The 13,529-nt window shown below is 41.9% G+C and overlaps 1 protein-coding gene across 1 annotated transcript in view; it reads left to right on the top strand.

The window, feature by feature from the left end:
- The first annotated feature begins 1,943 nt into the window (after positions 1 to 1,943).
- The window catches only part of RHOJ (ras homolog family member J), a 71,505-nt gene continuing 59,919 nt past the window's right edge, over positions 1,944 to 13,529 (top strand). The window contains exons 1-3 of the mRNA XM_042460805.1: positions 1,944 to 1,949; positions 4,265 to 4,369; positions 12,643 to 12,715. Of these exons, the coding sequence (XP_042316739.1) occupies positions 1,944 to 1,949; positions 4,265 to 4,369; positions 12,643 to 12,715 (184 nt within the window). The remainder of the gene's footprint in view (positions 1,950 to 4,264; positions 4,370 to 12,642; positions 12,716 to 13,529) is intronic.

The raw sequence follows: 13,529 nt of genomic DNA, 5'->3' as shown, positions 1-13,529 counted from the left end.
GAATTGATTCGCTGAAGCGATTTGTAGAGGGGGGGCACATGCTAGACCCATTTAACCCACGTCTATTTGATGCTGGTGTTTTCAGCATCTTTTTGGATAAATCGATTCTGCGCAAGTGTGAACTAGTTGCAGATCAGAATCGATTTAAATTTGCTCTTCGGCCAGCTGGAGCGGGTCCATTAATCGTGAACATGAACCACAAGTGGGTTATTATACAGGGAGGAAATGCAATTGGGGCAAATGTAGTGGGAACCACACTCAAATATTTTATTTAGTGTGCAATTTTTTGTTCACATATTCATGTATATTCATATTTTAACATTTTCTAAGAAAATAATATCATTCAAATTAGAACAATTTTATTTAAATGTGATGCTTAAATTTTATACATATAGTCTCACACACGTGAAGAGTGTGACTGAGTGTGTGTGACTGTTTGTGTGTGTCAATGTAAGAGAGAAACTGAAATTGTATGTGGGACTGTGTGTGAATGAATGTTTCTGAGAAAGAGACAGAAAAGTGCCCTCCTCACCTTTCTCTTCCCCTCCAGGACAGACGCTGCAGAAATAATCCAGTTTGACACCACTTTAACTGCCATGACAACAATGGTGGTTGGTCCTTAATGTATAAGGCTTAATGACACCACCAGAGGCCCATCTCTAGGTTTCAGGGTTTGGCCAGGAAAAATCAGGGCCTGTGACAATCCTGAACTCAGAACCCAAATATTGATATAGATATAAATATTCTACACCAGCCATAAAGGCTGGTCTGGGGCAGAATCTGGGCATGGTATCCACATGATGACTCCGCCCCCAGGGTGGCGTGTTGCTGCGCACCACTCCACATGGCATGTGGCATCATGACGCTCTTCTGGCACTATGCCCACACGATGCAGCACCAAAGGAGCGCCTTAAAGCTGCGGTGCCACAGTTATCATGCCCTTTCCAGGGCACAAAAAGGAGCTGTCCTGCACATTCACAGCTTTGATTTTTGTGGATTTGACTATTCACTGATTTGATTAATATAGTCTCTCTAGGAATCTCTATATCCTCCAGTGCAACTTTATGGTCAACCTCTGCTAAAAGTCACACTGGAGGACCTAGAGATTCCTAGAATGAATACTCCTCCAGGCATCTGGAGATCCACCAGCACAATTCTATGGTCAGCTTCCAGCAAATGTTGACCACAGAGTCATCCTGAAGGACTAGAAATTGCTAGATAGGTGTTCTCTCAAGTTAAAAAAAAGTGTGTTTTTATTTATGGTTTTTCCATTTTCATGGGGGTCCTTTGCCCCTAACCCCAGTGAATGTGGAGAGCCTACTGCAGTTGGGGGGTAAGAAAATCTCAGATGGCAATGCAGTCCCATGGTGGAGGAAAGAAAGACCAGCTACCTGGGCAACTGTGAGACGGAGCAGGCAAAAGCATACTTTAAGTCACCACCAGTTTTTCCATCTCCCACTCTAGACCTTTTTATTTGCAAAGCTGAATGACCCAATTGTGACTGTATTTCCCATAGCACGCATCTTGGACTGCTGTTATTCAGGGGGAAGTAATTTGCAGACTCAAGATAGGAGAAGAGGTACTTTTGTAGAATGCCAGTACCAAGACTGCAAGACAGTCAAGATTCTCTAAGGCAGGAAGCCTGGCTGCTGCACATATATTCCCAAATTTATATCCGTATCAGGGAGCACAGCATGTTCAAATCAACTCAAAGTTACGAGTGGGAAGGCTAAATGGACTTGCAGCAAAGTATCCCCAGGAGAGTTTCCTCCCACCCCAGCAGGAGTTAACTGTCTGCAGATATGCAGTCCATGTCTCGGTATCCTTTCTTACTGTGTTGTACTTTGCCTAGCTTGTTTAGGCACCCAGAAAACAATGTCTTCTTCGTGTCAAATCAGTGTTCATTAAAGCAATTGAAAGTCATTTTCTTGCCCAGATAAAGCATGAAGGTGAGCATGCACTGTCTTTCCCCTGGGAGTTACAGAGTCTTTTGAGGGAATGCATATTCTTTCAAACACCACTCAGAAAGAAAGAATAAGTACAGGGTCTTTCTACAGGCTTTGCTCAGTTTCAGAGGGCATGTGTAAGGAAAGGCTTAACCTACAAGTGAAAGACCCTTTCTTATAACAATTGCATGCAGTAGTGGCTGGTGCCTTCCATGGTTGCTACCACACAGCAGAAATAAAGCAGTTTGATAGCTCTTCCATGGCTCAATAATAAAGAATTCTGGGACTTGAAGTTTGTTGTGGCACCAGAGTTCTCTGACTCTTTCTACCCAAGCTACATACCTGATATAGCTACAAATCCCAGAACCCCATAGCATTGAGCCATGCCAGTTAAAGTAGTGTCAAACTGCTTTTGTTTCTGCAGTGTGGATCTACCTATGCATGTCAATAAAGTGGGGATTTTTCTTTTTAAAAGAAAACAGAAATTTTAAGAGCTATCCAAGGTGCTGATGTTTATTCCCCCAAATAGGTTGAAGTTCACATTATATCCCAGAATGGATTCACTGCTCAATTGGCACCAGAACCATAAGCCACCCCGGCTGCTCCTATCAGCCTAATCTCCCTACTTCACCTGGAAAGCTGAATATGGGAATTCTGACTGAGTTATAGCACAACTGGTCCTCCACGTTTGCGGGTTTGACTTTAGCAGATTTTATTAATATTGTCTCTCTAGGCTGTCCAACATAGCTCTAGGCATTTGTAGATCTTCCAGCACAATTCTATAGTCAACATCGAGTGGATGTTAGCAATAACAAGCAATAGCAAATACATTTCTATACTATTTCACTTAAGCGCTCCCTAAGCGGTTTACAGTGTGTAAGCTAATTGCCTCCAACAAGCTGGGGACTCATTTTAGCGACCTACAGTCAGATGCAAGGCTGAGTGGACCCTGAGCCCCTGGCTGGTGTTGAACTCACAACCTTATGGTTTTTGAGTGAGTGGCTGCAATACAGGTATTTAACCACTGCACCACTAGGGCTCTTAGGTAAGGTTGCAGGAGTGAGGTTGACCATAGACTTGTGCTGAAGGACTTAGAGATGCCTAAAAAGGTGTTTTCTCAGGTTAAAAAAAATAGTGGCTTTTTATGGCAGTTTTTTCAGTTTCATGATGGTCCTGCATCCCTTAATCCCAACTAATGTGAAGGGCCCAGTGTAGCAGCATGTCTATCTGCCTATTTGTCTGTCTACCAGCCTGCCTATTGGTCACCTTTTGCAACATGGGAGCAAACAATATGAAGGGACAAGAGACTGTTCGTTGTTTTGCTGCTTATTTCCCATCAAGTTGACTTCAACCTATGGTGACTCTATGAATGAATGACCAAGACATTTTGGTATCAACTGCCCTGCTCAGGTCTTGCAAACTCAGGGTCATGGTCTCCTTGCATCTACCCTGCATCCACCTGTCCCTCTTTTCCTACTGCCTTCCACTTTATCAAGCATTATTGTCTTTTCCAATGAGTCACATGTTCTCATGGTATGTCCAACTCTTCAAATCAGCCTTAATTTGTTCTGAGGTCACTCATTTGGTATCTGTAGAACTCTTCTCTGGTACCACATTTCAAATGCATTGCTTCCTGTCAGCTTTCTTTACTGTCCAGCTTTCATGACCATACATCGAAGCTGAAAATACTATGGCCCGAATGATACTCTTTGGCATTTTATAGTATGCCTTTACACTTGAGGGTCCTGCCTAGTTTCTCAAGTTAGCTCCCTTTCCAAGTTTTATTCTTCTTCTGAGTGTTTGACTGCAAATTGACTAATAAAATACTTGAATAATAAAATACTTGACTAAAATTCTTGACTGATAAAAATCTCATTTTTTATTAATGACTGGGCCAAAGTTTAGGGAATCTTTGAACTATATTAGTGTCTTCATTACCCACTTTGAAGTTACATATATCTTCTGTGGTCATTATTTTTGTCTATCCCAAGGCCAAAACTTGAGACCTAGGAAATGACCCTTTGTCTATCTATCATGTTCCTTATATTCTCACCTTTTTGCCCATGACTAAGACACAGGAATCAGGCCCTGGTAAGGCTAGATGAGTGATGTTAAAGGGACAGTATCTCTGGTGTTGCCATAAAGCATGACACATTGACTGGCATCCTTTGGGTATTTTACACAGATATATGTTCCCTTACACATGTGGCTGAACCATTTTTGCCTGTGGTGAAAGCTTGGTACTTAGTTACAGTAGCCTAAAGCAAAATTCCACCAGTGTAACTATTGCATATGCAATTGTGCATGCTTGTATGCAGTTTATCAGTGCCTCCATCATGCCACTTGAGTCTCTGGGACTGGAGAAACAGCAAGAACATTCTCAGAAACACAGTTATTTGCACAATGATGCTATCGAGCAGAAGGTTGGTGTGGTGCAACCATCACTTAACTATGTTAATTTATAGTTACACTATGAAAGCACAATTCAGGATCTTGGATACTGAGTGCTCACTGCAGTTTTATTGAGAAGAAACACCATATCTAACAAATAAGGGGGAAAATGTATATATGCATACATTTTTTTAAAACAATGCTCTTCCCCTGAGATTCCTCCCCCTTGCCAAGAAGACCAAAGACGAAGGACCAGACCCTGAGATCTGGGACCATTTCACACAGTTACAGCAGTACCATTCCACTTTAACAGCCATGGCTGCATCCAATGGTGTCACTAGAGTTGGAATCACCCGGTGCAGTAATTCATGGTGTTACCCCACACACACTGACCTCCTCCTATACCACACCATACAGAATCCTTAGTAATGTTTTTGTTTAAATGTTACTCATAAATCCTAATTCCCATATTTCACTGAATGTAATGGCATTCAGTGATGGTAACTGACAGCCAGAAAGACAAACAAATGGGTCTTAGAACAGATCAGGGCTGAGACCTTCCTGGAAGCCAAGATGATTAAAGTGAGGCTGTCACACTTTGTCCATATCATGAGAAGACATAACTTATTAGAAAAGACCATAATGCTAGGGAAGGAGAAAGAGAGGAAGGCCACATGCTAGATGGATGGATTCCATTAAGGAGGTCACAAGTATGAATCTGCAAGAACTAAGGGAGTCTTGGAGATGTCTCATCCCCAGGGTCACCATGAGATTGAGATCAACTCGAGGGTGGTTAACAACAACAGCAACAAAATGGCAACAATTGTGACATAAACAACTAGCAAAACTAAAATTATATCTATAAATGACAATATCATCTGCACATAATAAATGTTTTTATATATACAGTTTCATGGGGTTAAAGAGAAAATTTGATAAAATGTGATTTTTTAAAATTAAATTTTAATTTCTTTTTTTTAAAGCCTGAACCCTCCTTTTCTCCTGCCACTGAGACTTACCCCACTCACACCATCTTTTCAGCATGCCAATGCCCATTTCTGCCAAAAGGGAAATGTTTGAGGTGCAATGGTGTCACCCCCACTTAGGGTGTCACCTGGTGTGGCCCACACACCCTGCACCCCCAAAGTGATGCCACTGGCTGCATCCTATGAAATCCTGGGGTTTGTAATTTGGTGAGACCTGGAGAACTCTAGCTGTGATTTCCAAATGTGTGTGTATGTTGTGCGCTTTCAAGTCATTTCTGACTTATGGTGACCCTGAGGCAGACTTACCTTGGGGGTTTCTTGGCAAGATTTGTTCAGAGGTTTGCCATTGTCTTCCTCTGAAGCTGAGAGCTTGTGACTCACCCAAGATCACCAGCGGGTTTCATTGCTGAGCTGGGAATTGAAGCCTGGACTCCAGAGTTGTAGTTCAATGCTCAAACCACTACACCATGCTGGCTTTCATGATCTCCAAATGACTCTTTTCTAAACTGTAAACCACAGGATTCCATAGGAGGGAACAATGACAGTCAGGGTGCTCTAATTTTGTAGTATGAAAGGGCTCCTGGGAACCCTAGTCATGACACTTATAGAATAATTGATTTTTCCCCTTCTGTCCCCCCCACACCCCTGGAAAATGTGTTCCATAGTACAAAGCAGATTTTCAGTGCCAAAGAGGACTACATGGGGTTGCGGCAGAAAACCACAACTCTGCTGTGTGTGCCCTATTGGATTTGAGGCCCAGAAATATATAATAGTATCTAGCATGCAGGACATGGCTATAATAATGTATCCTTGACAAGCAAAATTATTCTGCTCCAAGAGCAAATCAAACAACCTTTGCCATTATTAAAGGCAAAAGTAGACCAGCAATTAAAAACACAGATGGCTAAAACAATCAAGAAGAAGGGAAAGCTTGCAAAGCAAGCAGTCTGAATTGTTTCCCAAGCGGTCTTAACCTCTGGAGATTTTGAAAGCTTGCACACCATAATCAAGTGCAATGGCACTGCATGCACAATTCCACAACCTTGTACTGAATCCAGACATCAAGAGTATGTCCAGATATGGGCAACCAAAATGGTGAAAAGTTTGGCCACCATGCCCTGTGAGGAGAGTCTGAGGGAACTGGCTATGTTTAGCTTGGGGAAGAGAAAGTTAAGAGGTGGCATGATAGCCATGTTTAAATATTTGAATGGATGTCATATTGTGGATAGAGCAAGCTGCTCTGCTGCTCCAGAGACTAGGGCCCAGAGCAATGGATTCAAGCTCCAGGAAAAGAAATTCCACCTAAACTTTAGGAAGAATTCCCTGACAGTAAGAGCTGTTTGACAATGGAACAAGCTGCCTCAGAGACTGACAGAGTCCCATTCTTTGGAGTTTTTAAACACAGGCTGGATGGCATTTGGAGTTTCTTTCAACTCTATAATTCTATGATTACACATTGGACAAAAATGTCTAGCTGCTAGTATAAGAAAACATACACATGAGTAATAGGATTATGGTTTTATTCCTGTTATTTGTCAACAATCCTGGAAGGTTTGCCAAGGAGTGCAATATAAATCTAATAAATAAATGAGGCATATGAAAAGGGAATAGGCGTGCTTTCAGTGCATGCTTCCTTTTCCCAGCTGAAAATCCCTCACTCCAACTGTTACTGGGACTGCTGAATGCAATTCAGATTAATGGACTGAGGTTTGAGGAACAATATGACTACATTCTTTTGAACTGGATTTATGCCAGCAGACTCAGTTGATATCTAAAGTAGAATCTACTAGGTGACAATAATAGGGAACAGTCATAAGATAACCCTATGAGCCCCTGATTCTGAATGCAACGCCTTATATTCATGTATGCTTTGTGCTGCTAGGACAATACTGCTGTTTGATTGTATCAGGCATGGAAAGAGAGAACACAACAGACCCATTTTCTAAGGAGCCCTTTGCCTTGGAGATTGCTGCCCTGCCTCCCTCCAGCACAATGTAAGCATATGGTTTTGCAATGGACATGGGCCAAGCTCACTACGTCATTGGTCTTATGTAAATGACTACAGCAATGATGACAAAAAACTATCCCAGAGTATTTGCTAATCTAATCCCACAGTCATCAAGAATGGAGCTCTGCTGATCGGCCCCAGTGGGACAAACTCTAGCCAGGGCAGTGAATATGCCAAGATTCTATACACATGTGCTGAAAAGCCACACGGCTAGTCCAGGCACAATGCCAAAGCATGGTTTGACGCCATAACCCTCTTCAGTCATTCCTCCATGGATACACTGAACACACAAAGTGGTCAGGGCTATCTCCTCCTAGCCCCTCCCTAAATGTCAGCACAGTGATTAGGTCATCTGAGGGTGGGTGGAAGGATATATTATACACATATATTTTACACACATATATTTGTGTGTGCGTAGCTGTTCCACATCATCAGGATCCCTAGTCCTGTGTGAGTACTGAATGTGGAAGGTCTATCATTCCCAGCCCTATTCAAATGGCCACATGTTACTGGCTTCAACCCAGATGGACACACATTCACCAAGTCATCTGAAAATATGTGTAAAATTTACATATATGTAGCTGCTCCCTGCTATCAGGTTGCCTATCCATGTGTGAATTCTGATCTTGTCCTTTGGGTTATTAGCTACCCCTCCTAATTTGGTATCATCTGCAAATTTGATAAGAAGGCCCTCTATTCCATCATCTAAGCCATTGATGTTGAATAGCACTGGGCCCAGGACAGGACCCTGTGGGACCCCACTAGTCACTTCTTTCCAGGACAAGGAGGAGCCATTGATGAGTACACATAGGTAATGGTGATGTTATGATAAGGTCACCAGGGCATGAGCCTGCCTCTCCACATACCTATAATACATTGGAAAAACAATCAAGTAGCACTCATATCGGCCTATAAGGATCATCTGTCATGTGTATTCACCAATCCTTCTCACCCCACATGCCACAATTTACTCCCTCTCTTTCCAGTTTGAGGCAAACCATTGTTTTTTGTTTCATCCAAACTATAGTTTGTGCTTCCCACAGAAAGAGGATCACAAACCAGGATCAGAGATAGATTTTGAATTCTGATGGAAACCATTGTTCTCATGACAAGAACAAGTGATAGTTTACCAGATACGTCATGACTGCAAATGATCATTTACCTCACTACAGAAAGGATGTGGGAGAAGGCACAAGCTTGTTCACATAGTATCAAACCATGGCATTACACTTGAATTACCCCACATCAGCAGTTTCTAAAAACAGATGGGGAGTATGGAGCCAGTGTGGTATGGTGGGTCCAGGGACGTAGCCAAGGGGGGGGGGTTCTTGGGGTCCGGACCCCCCCTTCCATTAGAAAAATGAATGGTGCGTGCTGCTGCGCCGCCGCACCTAAGCCCCATTATAATGGTGGCACTTAGTCTGGAACACCCCCTTCCTAAAATCCTAGCTACGTCCCTGGTGGGTCTGCACCTTGATCACCTTCTGCACCCTGATCACCAGCTGAATAGACCTCCATCTCTTGGTGCAGCTGCTACCTGGTAAAGTAGGTTTAGAAGGGCATTTATGATCCTGGCAATAGTGCCACAACTCTGATTATGTAGTATTAGTGAATATGGAGCATTTACAGATCCATAACTCAAGGTTATGAATCTGCAGGAGCAATACAGAATGCTGTGCCTTGGTGGCCCAGTGGTTAAATGCCTGTACTGCAGCCGCCAGGTTGTGAGTTTGATCCCAGGGCTCCAAGGTTGACTCAGCCTTCCATCCTTTCATAGGTCAGTAAAATGAGTATCCAGAGAGAGTACTGAGTTCACTATTAAAGGATATAGAAATGTAGGTGCTATTGCTATTGCTAGTGACAGTTTACAGCAGAGGTTTTCAGTTGTTGGTCCACCAGATGTTTTGGACTTCAGTTAGTAGAAACCCTTACCACTGGCCAAGCTGTCGGGGGCTTCTGGGGGGCTCTAGTCCAAAAATACCTGGAGGAGTAAAGTTTGAGAATTGCTTACTTACAGCAGAATGCTAAATGTGTTATCAAAAGTCAGGCAGAATTCATTGGCACTTACTCTCAGAAAAGTGGATATAGGAGAGCAGCCAAAATATCATTTGGAAAATAGATCCTGCCTCTGCTCTTTTGAGTTTGCTCCAGTGTGCTAATGCTGTTAACCAGAAAGGAGTGGAAATGAAAGAGAAATAAAATCTCAGACAATAGTTGGGTTCCCTGTTCGGCTTTTTTTTCCTCTGGCTTTTGCACCTCTATCCGATTTTGTTGGCAATCAAAAAGGACTAGAGTGAGAAAATGAATTTAAAAGATGTATTCATTGATAAGTGATTACAATAATGCAGCAGTGATTTATGAGAGCAATATATAAATGGGAAAGCAGATATGGGTACAGATTGATAGGAAAAGTATACAAAGTATAAATATAGAAACAGAAAACTATTCTGCAGGATAACTGGATTCGAAAGACTGTGGTTTCAGCCTTTGTACTGGAGCATGCTGCAGCTCCATCCTATAGAATCCTGGGATCTGTAGTTTTACAAGGCCTTTAGCTTCTCAGCCAAAGAGTGCTGGTCCCTCACAAAATGACAAATCCCAAGATTCTGCAGAAAGGAGCCATAGCCATTAAAGTAGTATCGAACTGCATTATTTCTATAGTGTAGATGCACCCTGGGTCTGTCCACCTGCAGTGCAGTCTTCCTCTTTTCCTACTGCTTAATAACTTACCAAGCATTATTGTTTCTTCTAAAACAAACCAACAAACAGCTTCATTTATATATTGCTTTATACCGACCTAAAGTTTACAACTGTAACCTAATTGCCCCCAACAATCTGGGTACTCATTTTAGCAATCTCCTCAGAAGGATGCAAGCCTGAGTCAAGCTTGAGCCCTTTCACTGGTATTGAACTTGCAACCTTATGGTTTTGAGTGAGTGGCTTGCTACAGTGTGGGACATCCCAGTCCTAGGCAGGATATTTGGTCCATTGGGAGCTACAACTTACCCATAGAGATGGGATGTCCCCATACATCTTATGAGTATCTTTCCAAGATTGTTTCATTTGTTGTACATGACCACTGAGGAAGACACATATGTCGAAACACGTTTGGTCAACATTTATTATTTTGTAATGGGCATAATGCATTATCCCTTTTAATTTGTTAGTCATTGTGCACTCTTTAACCTGTTGTATACCCTTTTATCTCATTCTGTGAGGCACAAATGAACTGATATTTCTTGTACTGTATATGTTCCCATGGGATTTGCAGTTTTCTGGCCCAGTACTGATTGTTCATTTTACGTTTATGTCTGTAGGGCGTGGCCCACAGGCTTAAATTACTTTTTATAGATCGCATGCCTTGTATTTTAACATTTTTTTAAATACATTCATTGCATTTGAGTGCAACACACTGTTTAAATAAAATTGCCGAGTGTCCATCTCCCCTAAACTTTTTGCTCATTCATTCTCTTACTGAGTCATGTCATCTCATGATCTGCCCAAAGTATAATAGCCTCAGCTTGGTCATCATTTTGGCTTCTAGGGAGAGTTCAGGCTCAATTTGCTCTTGGAAGTTTGGATTTAAATTTGATCTAGGAGAAACGTCCTGATGGTAAGAGCTGTTCAGCAATGGAACGTGCTGCCTTGGAGCGTTATGGAGTCCCCTTCTTTGGAGGTTTTTAAACAGAGTCTGGATGGCCATATGTCGGAAGTGCTTTGATTTTGTATTCCTGCATGGCAGCAGGTTGGACTGGATGGCCCTTGAGGTCTCTTCCAACTCTATGACTCTATGTTTCTATTCTATTATCCATTTGTTTGTCTTTTTAGCAGTCCATAGTATCCGTTGAACTCTTTTCCAGCCCCACATTTCATGTGAGTTGATTTGCTCCCTGTTAGCTTTCACTGTCCATCTTTGAAATCTGCAAGTGACATGGATGATTATTCTGATTTTGATATTTAACCACAATAACTAGTGATGGTCACCCTCATCACCATTTCCAGGACCAGCCCTACTATTAGACAAAATTTTCTGAAAGGGTTGATCCAAAACTATTACCAAACTGTCTGTGAAAATCTTGACTTTAGAACTATGTTTCTGTACTTTCAATCATTTTATTGCCTCAACCTGTCTAACCTTCCTCAACAAAATCGCATAACACCAAGCTGGATGAGACACACACTCTCAGCCTCAGAAAACCCTGTGATAGATTCATTTTAGGATCACCATAAGTTGGGAACAACTTGAAGGCATACAATAACAACAAATCAATCTATCCAGGAAGGGCATAGCCTGTCAAGGCATATGTAGAATTCAAAGACATAGCCATGTCAGTCTGGAATATCAGCATGCACAGGGATCTTGTGGTACCTTTGAGACTTTGAGACTAACTGAAAGAAATTGTAGCATAAACATTTGTAGACTTTGGTCCAACCCACACTGCAGAAATAATCCAGTTTGACACCACATTAACTGCCCTGGCTCAGTGCTAGGGAATCCTTGGAATTGTAGTTTACTGTGGCACCAGAGCTCTCTGACAAAGACTAAATGTCTCACAAAACTACAGTTCCCAGAATTCCCTAGCATTGAGTCCGGGCAGTTAAAGCAGTATCAAACTGGATTATTTCTGCAGTGTGGATTGGACCTTCATCTATTTCCTCACATGCATGGAAGAAATAGACTAAAGGTGCATCTTCACTGTAGAAATAACACCATTTGACACTACTTTGCCATGGCTCCATCCTACAGAATCCTGGGATTTATCATTTTGTGCAGCACCAGCCCTCTTTGGCAGAGAAGGCTAAAGACCTTGTAAAACTACAAATCCCAGGATTCCATGCGACAGAGCCACAGCGCATAAAGTAGTGTCAAGCCACATTATTTCTGCAGTGCTGTACATAGATGCACCCTTAGTCTACAACAGTTTAAGTAGCACCTCTTGCCAGTAAGTGAGTCATTCAGACCATGCATATTCTGCAATAGCCAAGAAAGGTAAGAGTCCAATTAAAACGATTGTATGTACAGCGCTGTGTCATTTTATAAATAAAGGTTAATAATAATAATAATAATAATAATAATAATAATAATAATTCAGCAGATTCAAGGCTTTTGAGGCTGGCTGAACAACTGAGCCTTCAGTATTTGGACATGATTAGTTACCACTTTGCAACCTGGCAACTGGTTATCGCTCTTAAAATATTCATCTAGATCCCAAGAGGGAAGGCAGCACAGCTACTCCAACCTATTCCTTGTTGTCACCTGCCTCCTTCCTCAGCTCCTGAATCACACCTGGAGAACAGCTCACCACAATAGTGGAGTGAGGACACCGACTGCAAAACTGCCAAGGGAACAGATGGGAGGAGTGGCCGCTGCAATTTTAGACCAGGTTTTGAGATGTCAAACATAAATAATAATAAATAATAAATAAATAAAATCTTTATTTATATCCCGCCCTTCCAAGAAGATCAGGGCGGCTTACAACAAGAAATGTGATACACTAGCACTTGAATTCTGTGGGCGTCTCTTGCTGGTTCAACTTACTTTCTAGGCAGAGTTTGAAAACATTGCTGTTTTAGACTGCAACTCACCAAATCTTCCAGCTGTCACTGCAGCTGAAGATGCTGGGAATTGCAATCCAAAAATATAACATTTCCAAATTTTGGAAATTAGAAGCAAATGCAATGGTTGAGTCCTTTTGCCTTTTCTTTTTCTTTTCTTTTTTTTCCCCCTTTTTAACTGAAACTCCTGGTAACAGATTACTTTCGAAAGGCCTTCCTAAGTCAGAAAATATACGGCAGGGTTTTTGACAACTCTTTATCACAATGCAGGGATGAGGACAATACCCAGAAATGATTTCATTTTCCTATGCTTGGATAGACTTCTGAGGCAAGTCTGATTCATGTGCAGAATGTTTCTTGCCAACTGGGAGCGGACGTTGTGGAAAGAATGATAGAAAACAGAGCAAGGAGTTAAATACTAGTGACATCAACACACAACATATTGAAAAGGGAGGAAGTGTGGATGAAAGAGAAACAAAGATTACATAGACCCCAATATTTCACAGATGAAACCTAGGACACATGTGGCCAAGTAACATCAGAGTGTACTTGAGATAGGGTTGCCATAAGTCAGGACCTCCAAACCGGGACAAATGTAGGACAAATGTAGGGCAACATTTTCAAATGTAGGGCATATTTTTT

The sequence above is a fragment of the Sceloporus undulatus genome, chromosome 1, assembly GCF_019175285.1.
Source record: "Sceloporus undulatus isolate JIND9_A2432 ecotype Alabama chromosome 1, SceUnd_v1.1, whole genome shotgun sequence".
In the NCBI taxonomy this organism is placed as follows: Eukaryota; Metazoa; Chordata; class Lepidosauria; order Squamata; family Phrynosomatidae; genus Sceloporus; species Sceloporus undulatus.
Note: the sequence above shows the minus strand (reverse complement) of the source record. Positions and strands in the feature narration are given on the sequence as shown.